At 53.9% G+C, this 19,798-nt stretch overlaps 2 protein-coding genes across 2 annotated transcripts in view; one reads left to right on the top strand and one right to left on the bottom strand.

The window, feature by feature from the left end:
* Kcnip1 (potassium voltage-gated channel interacting protein 1) overlaps positions 1–19,798 on the top strand; it is a 154,111-nt gene that overhangs the window by 1,283 nt on the left and 133,030 nt on the right. The window lies entirely within an intron of this gene.
* Positions 8,671–14,741, bottom strand: Kcnmb1 (potassium calcium-activated channel subfamily M regulatory beta subunit 1). The gene is made up of 4 exons (XM_090320763.1): positions 14,669–14,741; positions 12,505–12,662; positions 11,137–11,308; positions 8,671–10,052 (listed from the first exon to the last, which is right to left on the bottom strand). Exons 2-4 carry the CDS (start codon positions 12,636–12,638, stop codon positions 9,783–9,785), a joined length of 576 nt encoding a protein of 191 aa, XP_090176889.1. The 5' UTR covers positions 12,639–12,662; positions 14,669–14,741; the 3' UTR covers positions 8,671–9,782.

The raw sequence follows: 19,798 nt of genomic DNA, 5'->3' as shown, positions 1-19,798 counted from the left end.
AAAAACTTGCAACGGTGCCAGAGGATGTGACCCAGGCCCCCAGCTGCCCAGTGGCCTGGTGTAAATGCAGTGGCAGGTGTAGGTGGGAAATGGTGAGGTTCTTCTTACTTCCTTTCCCAAATTGCTGTTCTTTTCCTGCTACTTTACTGAAAGAGGACACTGTTCTCCACACACCCCCACCCCCTAGGACACCCAGGACCCTGATGTTCAGAGTCAGAATGCCTGGCAAGATTACTGTAGGTCTGGAATGGGGGCACAGAAGGTGAGGAGGGCCCAGTGGCAGCCCTTTCAGGGGCTTCACTTCCTGCAGAAGGAGGTTGAACATAGATTTCATGAAGCAATTCTGTATGGATCTCAAAACAACGTTCTGTCCCAGCCTCACTTTCCAGTACACCAGAAAGCACACAGGCCGGGAGGGAGCAAAGCCAGGTCCCAGCCCTGCCTTGCTACCTGGGAAAGCCACAGCCTCCCGAGCTCCACTTTGTTCATGTGCCCATTGCCTCCTACCTGTCTGCCTCTGAGCACAGTTCTAAGGCCAGTGGGGACTAGAAACCTTGGTGGACTGTGTTGCATTGATTCGATTGCTTCATCAAGAACCAGGGAACAGTGTCAGCAGACGATGACCCAGACCTATCTCCTGCAGGGCTCTTTGATTTTGCTGGCTGCAGATGGGTCTGTTACACTTGAGGCAGTGACAGAGGAGAGAGATTGCAGAAGAATGTTATGCAACAGAAGAGTGAGTCCATAAAGGAAAACAAGCAAGGAAATTTGTATGTGTGGGCAAGAGACACAGGCAAACAGCTAGATGGCTGTTTGGACAGATGAGCATAAACATACTGTCTCTGCACATTTGTCTGTGTTCATTCACTCATGTATTTCCTGAGTACCTCCGCTGTGCTCCAGACTCGTGAATGAGAAGTGTACAGTCTGGTGGGATTCCACCTGGACACCCTGCTGTGTTAAGATGAAGGGAAATGTGGCACCACCGAGCCCAAGTCCTGGGGCAGACCGAGGGTCTCATCAAACCAGGGGTGTGTAAGCTGTGATGGTACATGGAGCAGGGCTGGGCAGGAGGAAGTAAGCTGCACTAGCAAAGGCAGCCACTTTGGAACAGAGGTCTCCACAGCAAAGCTGAGCAGACAGGATGCTCAGAATCCCAGAAACTTCAGATCCACATGGCTAAATGGTTTCACAGGGACGGGCACTGGGGACAGATGGCTACCTGTCCAGCCTCTGACCCGCTCCAGTCCCGAGTTTTCTGTAGGTTTAGGGAGGTGGCACAGGGCAGACACCGGGGGAAGATAGTGTCCTCACTGCATCTGTGCCACAGGCCTCGGCTCCACAGAGAGAACCAAGTGCTTACACTGCCTTGGCTCTGTGCCAGGCATGGACAGGGTCACTGGTGCCCTACCTCACATAGGTGTTTGTTAAATATTTGCTAAGTCAATGATAAGACAGGAACAGGGCTAGTCCGGGAACAGGTCTGAAGAAGCCCAAAGAAAGCGTTGTGGCCTGCGCACCCCCCAAGGTAGGTGTGGAATCCGCTCTTTATGGACACATCTATTGCTTAATGATTTCTGGCCTTCATTGTGATTTCCCTTGTCCCTTATGCATGGCACTGAGTTCTTAGACTTGCAGAGGCCCTGCCTCCAGAGGAGGATTTTCAAGATTAAGAAGGGCAAAGTCTAGTGCACCCTCGTCCTCTTTCTGATTCTGGGAATAAGTTATTTCTTACCAGCTTTGGGAATGTCTGGGGTACAAGGGAGGCTCCAGTCCAGCCTCACTGTGCTATTCTGCCAGTTGCTGGCCCACGGACACCTCCCTTGATGTAGGGAATCTCTGGGGTATAAGGAAGGCTCAACACCATGCTCTCTGTCCTGCCTGCCACTGGCCTGTGACTGCTCTCCTGATCCCAGCAATCCATCTACGATGCCAGGTTTCCACATTTCATTGGCGTCCTGCTGCAGAAGTGAAATCCCTACAGGTGCCTCTTGGCCTGGGTGTTCCCTTCCTGCCCTCACATAGTTTGTGATCCTTGTGATCTGTGACATTCTGTATGAAAGCCTGGGTTCCCCCACGATCTTGAGCTCTGCAAATACAAGGCCCTGTGCCCTGGCTTCCACCCACAGAGTGCCTAGTGTGGACCCTGGCCCATGGAGGTTCCTCAGCGATATGTTCAGTGAATGAAACAGTATTGGCAGACACCGGCCTGAGATGCTGAGATGTCAGGTGCCTGGCATAGCTTTCTGGGAAGCCCTCTGCAACACCTGTCCCACACATGTTCAGCCACAGGAACTTTGTCTTAGAACAGCGGGGGCGTCCAGCCACCTTTACAACTCTGGCAGGTTCATCAGAGCTGTGGAACCAGAAGGACTGTTCAGGAAAGCCACCTGCCATGCAGGGGGCAATGACAAATTCCAGAAGGAAGCCTGGCTTGGGTGAAGGACAAAGCTTTGCAAGGAAAGAGCACCATAGGCCAAGGTTGTACGATAGCCCCACCTCACTCTTAGTGCCCCCATTGGGAGGGGAGAAGGGAGAGGTTTGCCCAAGAGGGGCTCTCCCTTCCTCATCAAGGTAGCTGCAACAAGGGCTCTTCTCATGAGGAGATAGATGTTCAGAGTTTAGGGCACTGAGATCCACGCTGGAGAGTCCAGGAAAGCCTGGCCCCATACCTGGGCTCCAGGGATATGCAGATGAGATGCGTCATCTCACAGAAGATGCCTGCTGGGGAAGAGCCTCCCCCCCACGTCCCCGTCAGCTCACTGTCCTTCAGGGAGGACAGACCAGGATGCTCTCTGGGATCGTCAGGATCTGTGGCAGAGAAGAGAGGGGAATTGGATCCCCAGCATGTGCCTAGCTGCCCTTCTCTGCTGTTCCTCTCCGCCCCCACTTCTCTCCTCTCACCTGGATAACCCTAATTCCAGGCAGGAATAATTTGTTCAGGGCTGCTTTTCCTGGCACTGGCGTGCAGACATCTTATTAACTTTAGGACCACGGGGGAGCGGCTAGTTTGTTCCAAATTAAAAGTAGCTAGAAATAGGCCTCTTGGCAGGTGGGGTGGGGGGGGGACTATGGGCTGTGATACCACAGCAGAGAGGAGCAGAGCAAGCAAGGCCCCAACGGCTCTCCCTCAGTGGTCCCCGCCCTCCCCAGTCTCCTCAGTGTTACAGGAGGTCCCGTGCTCCACGTCCACTGCCGCCCCCAAGGGTGGAGGGGTTGATGTGAGATATCTGGAAGGAAGCAGGTGTTAGGAAAGAAGGCGCAGCTCTGGGCCAGACTTGCATCGGATCCTGCCGGCTGTGGCAGGCAAGCCACTTTGCATCGCAGGCCCGTGTCCTCCTCATACAGCGGGGCCCCGGGGCCGTGTGAGGGAGCACTGGAGCTGGAAGAAGTGGTGCACAGCACCTGGCATTTACCCTCCACCAGAAGTCTCCTCCTCTCCAGTGCCCCAGCTTGGGTTGTAGCCAGAGGGATGAAACTGAGCTGAACAAAACAGGCTCTGTGGGGCTCCCGTGTGCATGTGCTGCCGTGCCCCTGTCAACCCCAGCCTGTCCGTATGGCCGCCATTCCCTTGATCTAGTTGTCAGCACGCTCGTCTGTATCCGCCCTGTGGGAATGTGAGCCTGGCTGCCCTTCACGCTGTGGTAACAGTCCACAGAGCCTCAAGCACCTACACCCTGAGGATTTGGAGCCCCAGGGTGCTTTGCCTGGCTGGCAGCATTAGCATGGGGCCTCCTGGTGCTCTGTTCTGAACTTCTGTGCTGAGATTGACTGCACTGGCCAAAGTGACTGTTACAAGAGGATGTGCAAGCAAGAGCAAGGATCCAGTCCCCGTCCCACAGCAGCTTTCCTCTGCTCTAGCCCTGGGCTGCCTCTGGACAGCAGCCTCCATGCCCATTCACGTAGCCGGCCTTAGGATGCCTCTGCAGACAGCAGATGAAGTCAGGGCATGCATCAATCCCCAACCTGATATCTGAAGGCCCATGGGGAGGAAGCAGATGAGAAAATTGCACAGGGTTTCCAACAGCAGCTGAGAAAAGGTCATTTGCAATGTAGGACTCCCCCATATCCAGAGATCTCCAGTCTGAGGTAGAACAGTCTTCCTCCTTTCTTAGGATGAGGGCAGGAGGACCTGACGACCACAGGATTCCATCTGTGTTCTGGAGTATAAGCAGTGGCAGAGGTCGAGCCAGTCCTGACCTTGAATTCAGTTCCGCACCTCCGCAACCTTTCTTGTGCCTTCAGGATACTGTAACAGAACACCATGACTGGATTGCTCATAAATCCACAGTGCTGGAGGGTGTGAGTCCAACAATGGGGTGGCAGCATGCTTGGGTTCTGCTGACGATCCTCTTCCTATTTCATGGAAGTCATGTTGTGTTCTCCCTGGAGGAAGCAGATGAGCTGGCTACCCCATCTGAAGACTCCATCCACTTGTGAATGGTTTGTCTTCATGGCCTAGGCAACTTGTCAGTCCACATCCAAGCACTACCATGGAGGAAGTCAGAGAGGAGGGAGAGGGACAAAGAATCCATTCCATTGAGCAGGTAGCTTCTCTTCTCTGGGCAACTTGTGTCTTTTTCTCTAACTACTCATTTCAAAGATCCCTTCCGGATTTTGAATTCTGAGATTTAATAGCCATACTTGCAGCAATATTCAAGTACCCATTGTATACAAAACATGGCCCTAAGCCCTCTGCAGTCACTATTTTATTTAACACGATCAAGAGCCCCAGATGTAGAAAGCTCTCTTGAGCCCCATTTTCAGAGACAGAGAACTGAGCTACAGAGAGAGGAAGGCTGTTAAGATTTGGCCAGGAAGGGTTACCCCATGTGTTAAAGGCTGGGTTCAATCACAGAGAGGTGATTGGATCTTAGGGGCTCTGGCCTTATTAGTAGATGGTCCTGATAACTGAGTTATAGTAGGGTTGTGTTGTTGAGAGATGCTTGAAGCTGGAAGGTGGGGCTAGAGGACCACTGGAGGAGTGCCTTTGGAGAAGCATCCCCTTTTCTCTTTCTGCTCCTGGCAACCATGAGATGAGCAGCCTTTCTTTTGTTATGTCTTCTGCCTTGATGTTTGCTGCCTCACTGCAGGTCTGAAAGCTGCAGAGCAGCCAGCACTCGCAGTCCTCTCTTCCTTTAAGTTGTTTTCTTGGGCATTGTGTCACAGCAGTGGGAAAGTGGCTACTATAAAAGTTGTGGCTGGAGCCATCAGCCTGTAAGAGACAGGTAGAAGTGGAAGCTGAGGCTGTCTGCCTCCTCCTTTAGGGTTCATCATCCCCACACCCTAATTCCCACCCATCTTTTCTGTTTCTAAAAATGCGATCTGGGAGAAGGTAATGAAGACAAAACCAATTCTTTCCCTGATGGGCCAACAGGGAACTCAGCCTTGCTTCAGAAATCAAGTTGTCAAGGCCTCCCGTCAGACTGAGGAAACATAATTGAGGGGGCCCTCGGAGGCCTAAGCTACACCTCCAACACCCCATAGCATTGCCCACAGGTTGCCTTCTCCTATCAACAGCACCACGTGTGGAGGAACCGTGGCTGCTGGGTATTCTCCTTATTCTGTTCATGCTCCCTTTGCTGCTGGCCCCTGAGCTGCTAGAGCACGGCCAGGCCCATGTGTGTGGTTCATGGCTCTGTCTATACACTGCAAGCGACCAGTGTACACAGGAAACCTGAAAGAGTGGGTGACACAATGCTGTAGGCCTGGGTGAGGCATCCTGGGCTCCCCTGGCTTCTGACATGAACATCCTAATGAATCAGCTGTGGATACAGGCACCCTGTGGTTGGCATGGAAATGCAATTTAATTTCCAATTAAGCCTGGTTTCAGGGCTATGGGATTTGCCTGTCTCACACTGTGAAGGTGAATCCAGCCAGATCTGCTGTTAGGACAGGTGATGGTTCTCCCATTCAGTTGATTTCCGAGGAAACTGGCCCTTCACCCTTGGCATGGTGACGAGGCAGGGATGCCGTTGCGTTGCCAGCATCGCTCTTCCTCATGAATTAGTGTCATATTTGTACAAGCAAATGAAAACTTCAAAGCAAATGCAGGTGAGTCTGTATGTGGCAGGCTTTTCTTGGCAGTTGGAGTCAAACTCACACTTGAGCCCCACCCCCAGAGCTTTTTGCAGTCATTTGGCTTGGGATGTCATGGTTTGTGAGAGAACCAGTATCAGTGCACGGTCCTCATTTGCAGTCCTCCTGGGAAGCTAGGGTGATGGACATGAACCATGCTGCCCGATTTGTTCATTGTTGTTTACTCAGCCAATTCAAACTGAGATCCTCCCGATCTCTACCTCCTGAGTAGCTGGAATGGCAGGCGTGAGCCACCATGCTGGCCTCTCGGAGCAGAAAACCTTAAAACACAGCACAGTTAGATGTGGATTGAGAGAGAGAGGGAGGGAAGCAGGGCAGTCCTCATTCACGCACTCAAGAAACAAGGCAGAAGTCGCTGATGGGCAGAGTTGGCAGTGGGGAGTCCTCGGAGTTCTCCACAGAGGAAAGTCTGCACAATTGCTTGCTAGGGAGAGAACAAATGTTCCCCTACTAGCACTGCAGCGAGTGCTCCACAGTGCTACTGTGTTACTACTGAGTCAGCAGCCACTGAGGAAGCTGAGATTGTCAAGGTCACAGACAGGCCAGGCCTGAGCTTCCGTCCCTGCAGGCCTCTACTCCAGGACAGATAGAGAAGCAGAGCTGAGAGCGAGTGCAGGAACATCAAGCTGAAGCTGAGCCTCAGAAGAGTCCGTGTGAGAACAAGGCAAGTGCCGGACAAGACCATTTCAGAACGTGCTACCTCCCACAGAGGGAGATCTGAGAACTGGCCTCCGTGCCCCTGTGGCTGGGAAGCTTGTACGGAGTCAGGAGCTCCTTCTGGGCTCTGGCTCCTCTTGATGAGTGGGGCTCTTCTTGGTGACTTGGGGGAATTCAAATTCAAGGATTAGAAAGGACAGGTAGAGGAGACTGAGGGACTGTGGCCAGCCAGCGTAGTCATAGGAAACGTAGCCAAGAAGGTGTCCGCAGCCCAGGTCTTACGAGGATGGTAGAAGAAGACTCCAGAACTGTATGTCAACAAGTGTGCTGTCCGCGCCTGGGAAAATTCCAGAGAGTGGTATTAAACCCACAGCTTGAGAGCACTGGGGAAAGTAAGCAGGAGTCGGTGGGGGAAGGGCGGGTGGTTGAGAAAGTCATGTCAAACCAGTCACTCTTGGTTAGTCTGGGCACTGCCCACATCAGAGGTGCTCAGACTTGGCATCGCCAGACATCCACTGCCACATCACGGGGAGTGGTCGAGAGCCCTCTGAGAGACCAGGCTCTGCAAGAAGGCCCATAGGGCTATCAGGCAAAGCTTTGCCCTTGACCTCTGGGAAACAGATGAAAGAACGGGGTTCTTCTAACAGCGGTTAGGAGTCTGAAGCCATGCCATCTAGATTTAAATCCCCGCTCTTCTATTGGCTGGCTGGATTCAAATCTGAGCTGTGCTGTGGCTGACTCTGTGTTATCCCTGTACCTCAGTTGTCCCATCTATGAAATGGAGATGCCAGTACTTAACCTTAGGGGAGGCTATTAGATGAGCACTAAATGAGCCATATGGGGAAAGGTTTGGCCTAGATCCCAGCACACAGGTTCTCAACAAACGTTAGTTTTTAATATTATTAAGGATGACAGATTCCTGCACAGGGAGTGATTAGCAAAATATATCCCAAAATGGAAAGGCTGCATGTTGGTGTAGTGAGTTGATGCACATTACCATGTAGGAGAGACAGAAATGTGTGTGGGTTTTTCCTCTGACACCAGATAGAGAATCACTTTTTCCTGCTAATACCAGCCAGCTCTGACATGAAGAGGTGCCGTACAATTGAACGCACCTTTGACACTGCCCACAGATGCCACAGGTAGGAGTGCAGTCCCACAGTGGGGTGCTCCAATGACCCCCTCTTTTGTCCAGCTTCCCTCCCCTTCCAGGTTCAGCACTTCACTAGAATGAGCCACAAGAGCTGTAAACGTGCTACTATTATAATAGCCACTCTTTGCTCTGGGAATCAATTCCTGAGACTAGATGGTGCCAAACCTAAGGCAGGCCATGCCTTTCCATGTGTATGTGGATCTAAATGTGTGTGTACCTATGAAAGCTTAATTTATAAATTAGTCTCAGCAAATGATGAACAAAGTGGCTACTAAAGTAGAACAATTGTAAAAATCTACGGTGACAAAAGTCAAGGGATGTAATCTCTCTCTCGTCTTACCATACTGTGCTCACCCTTCTTTCCAGGTGGAAACTTAGCTTCCAGCCCCCTCCTTCTCCCCATCCCCCAGAGGTTGTGTTGGAGAACAGGCCCTGGCTGGACTTCCTCCGGTGTGTCCTACTCCATTTTCTGTTGCTGCACAGGAGTATTGCTTGCTTGTGGTTCTGGAGGCCAGTGAGTCCCAGGGCTGGTGTCTGATGAGCAACTTGTGGTGCATCAGACATGATGAGCGACACGGCAGGGGAGACGGCGCATGAGCCAGCTCACAAAGTCACGGTGCCATTCGGGGCCCCACCCTACAACCTTGTCGAGACCCAGCTCCCTCTGAAAGGCCCCACTCCATGAGCATGTGGATTTGGTATTAGGTTACCAATACATGAACCGATGGAAGACATGTCCAAACTATGGCAGAATGCATTTATCATTGGTTTATTAATTTCAAGCAAAAACTACATTATTTTCCTATTGCTGAAAATTGAGAAAAGATTTGAGGCATGTTTTATGTGCTTTGGCTTCTTTCCTCACACCCCTTTGTTGTTTTGCCTAAGGCATCCCATGTACTAGCAAGATCTGCCTCTGTGCGTCCAGCTGGCTGTAGGTTGATCATATTTAGGGGGAAATTGCATTTTTGCTGAATATGGAAAGACTTTGTTGTCATTAGCCCCCAAGCAATGCGGCATATAGCTATTTACAGGGCATTTATGTTGCCTTACATGTTGCATGATCTAACTTATATGGGAGCACATGAGTGGGTACAGTGCAAATGCCACAACATTTTACATGAGTGGGAATAAGGCAAATACTGCAGTACTTTACATGAGTGGATGCAATGCAGATAATGCAGTATTTTACATTTGTGGGAAAGATGCAAATACTGCAGCATTTTACGTGTATGACTGCAGTGTAAACACCACAGCATTTTACATGGGTCAGTGTGATGGAAATACAGCATTTTAGGCAAATGACTGGACTTCTGTTTGAGGCCTTGGAACTAAACCTCTGCCGATACAAAGAGACAACAGTACTTTTCCATGCTCAGATGAAAACATATGTAATATTCATTGTCCTTTTATGAAAAGCAGTATACAGAACAAGCCCTAGAAATGGGAGCTGCTGTCGTGTTTATTATGGAATTACGTCAAGGGGCTGAGTTTACCAAGGATGGCTACCGGGGTGGGAGAGGCTGGCTGTGAGCCAACTGGCTTAACACAGGCACGGAGGTGATAGTTCTCGTCTTTCCTGGGATAGGCAGTGACAGAGGAGGCAGCAGAGGTACCCAAATAGTCCTGAGTGAGGACAGGTCGTAGAGAGCCTTAAGTGGCCATCCTTATGTCCTCTGAGGCACTGGGGGGGCCATTGCACATTCCTGATTTGGAAATGACTTAATGCAGAGATTTCCCCATGGCCAACGCTGCAGCAGAAGGCAGGACAGAGGGGAGAGGGCAGGGAGAAGGCACGGGCACTCTCGGGAGAGCAGCTCCCCCAGCCCCTGTGACCAGCATGTGTGTGTGGGGGTGACATGGTGCAGAACAGTCATTTCTGGGCTGCCAGGATGGAGAGGGACCGATTGAGCTTCACCATGGCAATGATAAGGAGCCCCCCTGTCAGCAGGAAGGTGGGCCAGAAGAGGGAGAAGAGGAGGGCCTGGGGCCCGTGGAGACGCCGGTACAGAACGCTGCTCCCGTTCTCCTGAGTTGTGGAGAAGCAGTGGAAAACATGGTGCTCGTGGAATCTGGCTCTCACCTTCTCCACGTCGGCCCGGGCCATCTGGTAGTTGTCCAGACTGCCGGGGATGTAGGAGCACTGTGGGGATAAGCCAGGTGCTGCTGGGGGCTTGGGTTCCCCATTTCTCAGGCCCCGGGGGTGAAGGGAGGGAGACTGGCTGTGGACCTGTGTGTGCACTTTACGGTCCCAGAGCTGCCGTGCTATGTGTGGATGTGACATTGGGACCACTGCACAGCTGTCGACTGCATGCAGGCCCTGTCCAGGTCCTGGCTCCACTCTGTTGGGCTACAGGATCTTAGACAAATTGAACCCCCATGCCTTCATCATGTTAATGGGCTGATAGCAGTAGAATCTAGAAATTACCAAGGAAGGCTTTAAATGTGACAGTCTAGGGAGACCAGTGAACCACATGTGTCATAGGATAGATGCACTCTGTATTCAGACTCAGGGCACAAGCCCATGCTCAGTGACCTACTGGCTCATGCAGGCGAGCTCAGTGAGTGAAGCAGATAAGGCAGATTAGATGGCAGGGCTGGTCCAGCACCTGCTCGGGGAGTTGTCAGGGCAGGGGCAGGGCCTGGTGGTAGCAGAAGATAGCTGCATGCAGACTGGCAGTCAATGCCCCCCCCCCCAACAACAGGCACTGTGTCCTCCAGGAGGCCAGTAGCAGCCAGGCCACTGACACATCAGAAGTCAGAATCCCCGGTTCCCAGATGAGCTCTCCCAGTGTAAAACTACTGGCCAAAATTCAGGTGGCGAACTCTGAGGCCTGATCCTTCGTGAGCCAAAGGAAGTAGGGTGGCAGGTCAGGATCTGGCAAGGGTTCCCCAGGCACGAGCACTGTGACCAGCTTTGGGCAGGCAGGGCTCTGATCACTGTTATTAGGATCCTCTGCCCAGCTCGCAAGCTGTGCAGGGACTGCAGGACAGAGAGGCTTTAGTGCTCCCTGCAAGTGTGGACCTCGGATGTTTTCAGGAGTGGAGCCTTGTCCGACCTGCATCAGGGCACCTGCAGGCTGCCTCTCTGCAGTTCCTGCACTCCGAATCACTGAGAAGGCCGGGCAGGGTGGCACTGTCTACACCATAGAGTCAGTCTGTGGACCACTGGCCCTGGCTGAGGCCTGGCCTTATGTTAGACTTTGTTGACAGAGTGGACACTGTACCTGCTGGTTCTGGTCCCGAGTGTCCTCCGTGTGGTACAGCACAGCCCACCTGCCCACGGCAGACACGTTGACCCACAGGCATGGGTACTGGGGCACCTTCTTGCCCTCTAGCTCGTCCTGGTCCCAGATGTTGGTTTCAATCAGGTGGCAGGTGGATTCCTGGGTCCACACACTGCGGGGACCACACATGTCTCAGCCTTGGGATAACACAAAACACCCAACACAGGAGCGAAACACAGGGCCGGGACTCTCATCTGGCTGCCAGCATCCAGCATTAACGGCCCCTGAGTCCCTGGGCCTGGAGATACGGGTCACGGGAGCAGTTTCAGACCTGCTCCGGAGTTAGATACCACCGCTGTGGTGGTTCTCACCCTGGCTTCCACAAGGCTCTGTACCCAAGGAATCAGAATGGCTCGTGCCCTGGCAGGGTTCAACTTGATCCTGTTGAGTGCCTGGGCCCAGGGGGATCTTATCCACATTGTCTTGGTCTCACACAAGTGTACAAGACACCACGTGTGCCAAGGACTTTTCTGGGGCCACACAGGACCAAGGATAGGTCGAGAGTCTCTGAAACTATAATTGCTCCCATAAAAAAGATCAAATATAGAGGGTACTTGATGTGCACAGGGCCAGGACCTGGCAGGAAGGAGGATGATCTGGACATAGCAATGTGCTGGCAGCGCTGGGCTGCTCTGAGCGGTGCCTCGTGGGGGTGAGATTTCAGCCTGGCGGGGCTCCAGGTTGTAAAACTTGAGGACAGCACAGGCCCCAGAGAGGCCAGCAGGCCCGTCACCATGAAAACCATGGTGTGAATCTCCCTCGTGAGAGTGCTGTCAGATGGAAGAGGTTGTCAGCAGCCAGATATGCCCAGAGTAAGGTTGAAGACATGCTGGTGGGGTGAGTGGGGAGCACTTAGTGTCCCCAGAAATCGCGTAGCATTTCTGAAAGAGCAGAGGGGTTGCCATGTCAAGAGATGAGGATCGTGGGATGTTCTCAGAGACTCCTGGACAGAGTTCCAGGGGTGGATGTCAGCTCTGTGCAGATACTTGCTGTCTCCCAGCAAAGCCCCAGCAGGAGCTGGTGACCTCCCCATCCATGGGACATTCCTGGGGGAGGAGAGAGTGCGGCGTGTACAGTGTGCCTCCCACAGTCACACACACTGCAGGGACTGCCGACCCTTGGCTGTGTCTTGTGACAAGGACACCCTTATCTGTCACCACCAAGCCCCACGCCAGCAGGGCTCAGGCCAGCCTGCCCTCCCGCGTGAGCCTGGGAATGAGGCCTGTCTCTGCCTTCCTGCCTGTCCTGAGGGCCTGAGGGTGCCAAGGGGGGTCCCCGCGGAGAGCGGGGCTGGCTGAAGGTCAGTACCTTCTCTGGTAGAGGGGGAGCAGAGTGGTGCCCAGGATGTAGTAGGTGATCACGGCACACACCACCATGGCCACTCCCAGACAGAGCGCGCGCGTCTCTCCCCGCTTCTGGGCCAGCACCAGCTTCTTCCCCATGGCTGCCCCGAGCAGCAGTCATTTCTAGGGCCACAGAGACAAACAAGTGAGACGAGCCCAGGCTTCAGCATTATCCCTGTGAGGTCCACAGGAGCCCCTGTCTGCTCTGAGCATGTCCGCTTCATTCTGCAGGAGGAGCACCTCCCGCTCAGAGAGGTACCCTGGGTAGGTGCAGCAACACCCCTTGGGACATCTGTCTGTCATCCTAGGCCTGTGGATGCTAGTCCAGGTGCCAGCCATGCAGACGTGATTAGGAGTCTCAGATGGGAGCCTGGCTTGGGTCAGGATTGTAGACCCTAATTGCAGCCATTAGAGCCTTTTAAGCAGGATGCTGGTGAGGGCATTACACAGAAGAGGAGACAGAGGTTGGAGAATGGGGCAGCAAGGCAGGGAGTGCCGGCAGCCACCAGGACCTAGAAGGGGACAAGGAGCAAAGGGTCGACCCCCACAGCTCTCTGCAGCCCTGCGGGCATTTTGGTGACCCTATATGCTAGCCTTCAGAACTGTGAGATGCTGACTTTCTGTTCCTCAAGTCATTGAGTTGGTGCTAGTTTACTTTAAGGGCTGCAGGAAACCGTGAACACTCCTTTTCTGAGCCTCTACCTCCACCACTGCCCAAGACTCCCACTCTCCTGCACCAGCCCCTGAGCACTGCCCCCCTGGGTGTCAATCAGACAGACTTTTCCAGACAGGCCTCTCAGTCTGGGTGACCTGGACCCACACCACTGCCCACTGACCCTGCTTGCAGCTTCCCCTGCCTTCTGTTGGCTGCCTTGGATACCAGAAGGCATCTGTGGTTTGATTTTAAGTGATTAGAGTCCAGTTCCTCCCCAAATGCCAGGCCACGGACTCTTGTCTGTGATCCCCATTGTGGGAAAGTTAGCCTGACTCCAGGAAGGATGCCAGCCTGACTGGCCCTTTCCTTCCCTGTCCTCAGAAACCAAGCATATAGCTCTGTCCACCACTGTTCCGTTTCCTTCTGACTCAGAGAGATGGCCCAGCGACACTGGGGACTCTGAGAGGTAGGGATCATCTCCTTTCGAATGGAGACATGGTGGAGTTGTGAGTGGAAAAAAATTCCCCTAAAGGAAAAGATGTGTGCTTACCTTCTTTCTGTCTTTAAGGGAAAGCCATACTCTTTCTACCCGTGCCAGTTAAACCAGAAGTGCACAGGTGAAGCAGTGGAACCCCAGAAAGGACCCTCCTACCCCCTCTCCCCAGGGCACCAGCTGTCACAGAGTTGGGTGGAAAACTTTGCAGGAAGTTGAGACTCACTCGGCATTCCTAGTGAGTACCTCCAGGCCCCGGGGGAAATTTCAGCAATAACAGATTTCAGTGAAGACTCCAGGAACTCCCCAGGGTTGTAGGTGGCTAGGTGTCTGTGGGTTTATGGGTGGATGTGGGAAAGATGGACAAGAACAGAGGGAGGAAGGCAGGCTGGCTGTGGAGAGGGTCACGCACCCTGGTAGGTGGTGACATCCTCTCCCTTAGAAGGACAGGAGCCTGGGGAAGGGGAGCTGGGGTCACAGACAGGGATCCAGTCCTGGGTCCCTGCTAGCGACCATGTGACTGTAACGGGACAATCTCAGCACCGAGCTCCTCCGAGAGCTGTGGTAGAGACCCTATCACACATACCCCTCCCAGCCAGCCAGCAGCCAGCAGCCGACGGGTGAGGTGGGGGCAGAAAGCACGGCTACACTCGCCATGCCCAGCCCTTGTCCCATCCCTCCTCTGGTTCCAGGTGGCAGGGCTCGTCCCCATCTCCACCTGCTGGTCACTCTGGATGCTGAGGACCAAGCCAGTGAGCTCCGTGAGTGACCAGCCACCACCCAGCTGACACCAGCCCAGACACAGCCAGCCCCTCTGGAGCGGAGCGGCATTCTGATGAGCCTCTGGAGGGGAAGGGAGCTCCTCCAGGCTGTTGTCCTGGTCCTCCCTGCTCCAGCCCCCTGGGTATCCTTGACGGCCCTGCCTGTGCTCACAGCCTCCCCCGCCCCAAGTGCTCCCCCGCCCAAGGGCTCTGTACTCACAGCCCCCGCTGCCTGTGGTCCTGGCCGCCGTGAGCAGATGGTTTCTTTCTGCCCAGCTCACCCCCGCCCCCACCCCCCCCCAGAGGCCTTGGCGCTCCAGCAGGAAGTGCAGCCTCCCTGGAGACGCTGGGCTGGGAGGCTGCCTTGGGTCCCATCTGGGCAGAGCCTCCATGCCCAAACATGGACAAATCTGAGCTCACGGCCTCGGGACGCTGCAGCCCTGCCGAGGGCAGCCGCTGCTCCGGCCTCTGCACCTGCACCTCCCACAACCTGTCAGGTGGCAGCAGCGGCAGCAGCAAAACTTTACCCTGGACCAGACCACCCCGGTGTGTTTGGACATGATTCTTCACTCAGTCTTTCCAGGTTGGCAGGGATGCCAGGGATGGGAGTGACTCTCCTTGTGTGTGCAGGGGAGGCAGGGGAGATGAAGCTGGTGAAGGGGTAGGCTTGTTGAGAACCCTGGAATTCCTGTAACCAAGCCCTCCTTTCTCAGGCACCTGCATGCTGTGTGGCCCTGAGAAACTGCTGGCACCTCTCTGGGCCTTTATAGTCTCACTTGTACTATTGGTGCTTTAAAAACTGGCTTTGGCCAGGCACCAGTGGCCGAGTCCCGTGGTCCTAGCCACTCAGGAGGGTGAGATCTGAGATTTGAGGTTCAAAGCCAGCCTGGGCAGGAAAGTCCCTGGGAGACATACATAGTCAATGAATCACTAGAAAACTGGAGGTGGAGCTGTGACACACAGGGGTAGAACACTGGCCTTGAGCAAAAGAGCTCAAAGCCAGAGCCTAGTCCCCGAGTTCAAGCCCCAGGACCGACAAAGATGTAAATAAAAAATAAAATACTTTCTTGGCAAGGGTAATGTTGAGGGTTAGGGTGGGAATTCCAGGCACTTCTTTGAAAGGAAGGCTGAGCTGAAGCAGGGAATGGGGCACTGCCCAGGGTCCACGGCTGCCATGGCTGTAGCAGCCTGTGCAGGAATGGAGCTGAATGGTCTTTTCCTCCAGGAAGGGAAAGCAGCTCCTCCAAGCCACCTCAGAAGCCTCATGTCCCTTGCTCCCCCAGGGAGTGTTTACCACTGCTGGCATTGTGTGACTGGCAGCGCAGGTGAAGGATGGTTTATACTGGGGTGTCTGTCACAAAGCTCTTACCTTCAGCAAACCCTTTTGGTGAGAGGAGTCAGAGCAGGGGGGGACTTCCTGCTTTAGGGGGTGCATGCAGAGGGTATTCACTTCACACTCAGAGCCACCCTCTGTCAATACCTAAGTGGAGGTCATTCAGCCTAGACCATGAGTGGGGTCTGGTTTTGTTTTTGTGTTGTTTTGAGAAATGATATCCCCAAAAGCTACCTGAGATGATAAGTCTCAAAGATGGAGCCTCTCTGTGCTCTGTGTGATGAGATCTCCTGCTGCCCCTGGTCAAGAGGGGTCTAGAGTATCTCCTTCCCCCTGAGTGGAGCTCCACAGTGCCCCAAGGGGGAAAGCTTTGATGGGGTTCTTAGCTGGCTACTCACCCCGGGTCAGCACTCAGCTCTGACGACTCAGGCAAGACTGAACACACTGCCAGGGGCCTGGCTGTGCAGGAGCTACAAGCACAGGGCTGGGTGTGGGGCTCTGAGAGAGGAGGTGGAGGGACTGGCACTCAGCAGCAGAATCTGGTCACGGTACCCTGGTCCCAGGACCAGGGCACTCACGTGGGTGGCCTTCCATGGAGCTCAGGCCCGGGTGGTCTAGTTGAGATGCAAACTGTCCCCGGGCCTCAGTATCTTACCTCTACAATGGAGAATAATGCATTCCCCATCCAGGTTGTGGTGAGGATTCAGAGGGTTAAAGCGCAGAGGCTCCTGGACCAGTGACTGAAGCTAGGAACACTGGGGAGCACGCAGGGTACAGAAGATTGTCCAGATTCGCAGCTAGCCCACGTGGAATCCATTCCTACAAGCTTTGGTCTAAGTTCCAGGGTAACCACCAGATACACAGGCAAGGGGATTGTGAACAGCCAGCCTCACAGGCTGTCACCCAGGAGGGGACAAGCACAGCCGGGTGGCCTGTGCCCTCCTTGTTTAAATAGGCCTGTGGAGAGGGAGTGGCAGCTGCTCCCCAGGCTGACCGCTGAGCCCAGGGTCAGGCAGTGTTAATAAGAATGCTATAAGTGCAAACAATGGCCCATCCCGCAGGCACCGGGCTCTGGTGAGGGAGAGGGAGAAAATTAAACCAGAATGGGAAATGCAAGCAGTTTGGATCAAGATGAAAGGGACAATGTAATGGAGTCTGACTGTCAGCGGAGCTTGAGGTTGGCTCACAACAGGTGCAGCAGCGTGCCAGGAAGGGGCTAGGGCCTCACTCCTGTGTTATTCCTCATAGGCTCTGCCAGTGGCATTGGCAGCTGTCTTGGCAGATTTTCACCCCCTCCCAAAGACTCTGAACTAAGCCCTTCTGTTGCAGACTCTGAAGGGTCCTAACAATGTCAGACCAGCTCTGCCTTCTCTGAGGAATACCAGAGGAAAACCCATTGGGCTTATGGAGTAGATGAAGGGTGGAGCACAGAACAAGGAAGGTACGAGTGGAGGGCCACAGGAACGGCCGCCCATGGGGCCTCTGCCCAGCTCCTCCCCCAGTGCCTCCTTCCACATAGCTTAGCCTCCTTCTATGGCTAGCTTTGTGGGTGTTCTGGACGGGGTCAGTCAGAGAAGCAGACTGTGGTGTGATAGCAGGAAAATGACAGCAGCCATTGTGGAAGGTCCCCAGGCTGAGAAGGAGCTTTTCCCATGGGCTGGTGCAGCCATGAGATCACTGAGGTCCAAGAAGCCAGTGATGAATCCAGGGAGCATTCCTCAGGCTCTCCCAAGAGAAGGAAGAAAGGAGAATGCCCCAGGAGGGGTGTCAGCAGGGACTTGGATCCAACTGTGCAGACCTCTGGTCCAGAGGGGGAGATGCTCTGAAGAACAAGCAAGCCTGGCACACTTGCAGAAATCCTTGCCCAGCTGTCCAGGGAGGGAGTGGAAATCAGAGTCCTATTCCAAGGTGCAATAGGAGCCTCTGACACAGCAGATGGTTCTGAACCCTCCTTTACATAGGCCAAGCTCAGTTTTTAAGTGAGGCACTGGAAGAGATTGCAAGATCTAGCATCTTAGCCATCTCATCATATGATACTTTCATTCCTTATGGAACTGAAGAGTTCCGCACTTTCATATCGAGGATACACTTAGCAGCACAGCTGAATGACTTCTCTTGGGCTTTGAGGCTGCCATTAAGTGAAGCCAGAGTTAGGTAAACACAGCCTTGTGTTAGCATGGCAGTAGAAGGGAAAGCCAAGATGGCAGGCAGTAACAACACAGTGTGGGTTCACTGGACAAAGGACTGATTTGCACCTGAAGTCTGATGGCATGAGATTTCACCATGAAATTTAAAGCAGGCCTGGGCAGGGCCCTTCGTTTCCTCACAGCCCTGCATCTCGCGTGTTTGGCACACATGCTGGCCCTTGCTAGCTGTAGGCAGAAGGCAGAGTGCACTTTTCAGTTGCTCTCCTCTCCTCGCTCCTGGCCTTGGCACACATTGGGGTCATTTCCTGTCATAATGAAACCTTTCTAAACATAGCTGCTCTCAATTACAATGTCACCGAGCTCACGCTGCAGCTGGTACTAGGCAGGACTCCAGGCCTTGAGTCAGAAGAGATGGACTCAACATCCACCCACACCGCTGTCTCGTGGGGCCTCAGCCTCCTTGTCCACAAGGTGGCAGAGTGTTGGGAAGACATGAGAACTCACTGATTGTCACATAAGTGGCGCTGTCAGTGGAGTGAGAGAAGGAGCAACTTTCCTACCCTGGAGCCCCTGCCCCTTCCCAGAGTTCCCAGCGCCAGGGTGACCCCATGTTCCCCTGTGTGGTGAGAGGCCAGAGTGGAGCTCTGTCAGACTATCCTGGGGCAGTTACACTATGCCTGTGGGGGTGTGCATGTGTGGAGCGTGTGATGTGTGTGGAGGGTGTGGTGTGTGACACGTGTGGCCTGTGTACACTGTGTGTGCATGTGTAGTCTGTTCGTGTGGGTGAGTACACATGCACGTGGTATGTGCAGCGTGTGTACATGTGTGTGGCGGGTGTATGCATGTGTGTGCACATGTGTGTAGTGTGTGTTGCTATCTCTTGAGATCCTTGAGCTCTCTGTGCGGAGCCCCCCCACCCCGTCCCTGGTTTCTGTGCGTAGGTAAGTGGCTGGCTCTCTAGGCTCTGCCCCTGCTGGCTGTGTCCTGCTGTGCGACAGAGTGAACCTGGAGGACTCTAGAAAGGAGCCGCTTCCAAGGATTGGGAAATCAACTATGTGCACCAGCACATAGTAGGTGCCTAGTGCATGTCAGTAGTGCATAGTAGGTGAATTTTGAGTAGCCAGCTCAGTTTCTGCCTATTTTTTAATGATTTATAAATGAGTAATCTTTTGCCTTGCTCCAGTATTTCAGAGCAGAACACATGGCCGTCCCCTGTGTAAACTTAGGGACTGGGCCCTGGGGCAGACATTTGGACACGGGCTCTTTTAAACGTATTCCTGCTTTGGCAACAGTTTCCACCCTATGGTCTCTAATGGTGCAGCTCAGGAGAATCTGCCAAATGCTGCTGACATGCTTTTGTGCAGAATAAATACTTCTTTGTCACCATGACAGGAAGCAGTGTTCCCAGTACTGGAGGCTACCTTTTCCCCACCTACCAACCCAGCCAGCCCTGTTCCAAGACAAATGGCCAGGGCAAGAACCTTGAGGCCTCCACAGAGCATGGCCAGGGCGAGAGCCTTGACAGGACGTGGCCAGGGCAAGAACCTTGAGGCCTCCACAGAGCGTGGCCAGGGCGAGGGCCTTGACAGGACGTGGCCAGGGCGAGGGCCTTGAGGCCTCCACAGAGAGTGGCCAGAGCGAGGGCTTTGACAGGACGTGGCCAGGGTGAGAGCCTTGAGGCCTCCACAGAGCGTGGCCAGGGCGAGGGCCTTGACAGGACGTGGCCAGGGTGAGAACCTTGAGGCCTCCACAGAGCGTGGCCAGGGCAAGGGCCTTGACAGGACGTGGTGTGGCCAGGGCGAGAACCTTGAGGCCTCCACAGAGCGTGGCCAGGGCAAGAACCTTGAGGCCTCCACAGAGCGTGGCCAGG

The sequence above is a fragment of the Megascapheus bottae genome, chromosome 29 (genome assembly GCF_031878675.1).
Source record: "Megascapheus bottae isolate mThoBot1 chromosome 29, mThoBot2.hap1, whole genome shotgun sequence".
Lineage (NCBI taxonomy): Eukaryota > Metazoa > Chordata > Mammalia > Rodentia > Geomyidae > Megascapheus > Megascapheus bottae.
The sequence above is the reverse complement of the archived record's forward strand: the minus strand, read 5'-3'. Positions and strand labels throughout refer to the sequence as shown.

Excerpts from the sequence above, each read along its gene's own strand:
- Kcnmb1 (XM_090320763.1), bottom strand. The coding sequence starts at position 12,638 with ATGGGGAAGAAGCTGGTGCTGGCCCAGAAGCGGGGAGAGACGCGCGCG. Across the intron at positions 11,309-12,504 it reads CTCCCCCTCTACCAGAGAAG|TGTGTGGACCCAGGAATCCA; the intron begins GTACTGACCTTC and ends TGGTCCCCGCAG. Across the intron at positions 10,053-11,136 it reads CTCGGGACCAGAACCAGCAG|TGCTCCTACATCCCCGGCAG; the intron begins GTACAGTGTCCA and ends TTATCCCCACAG.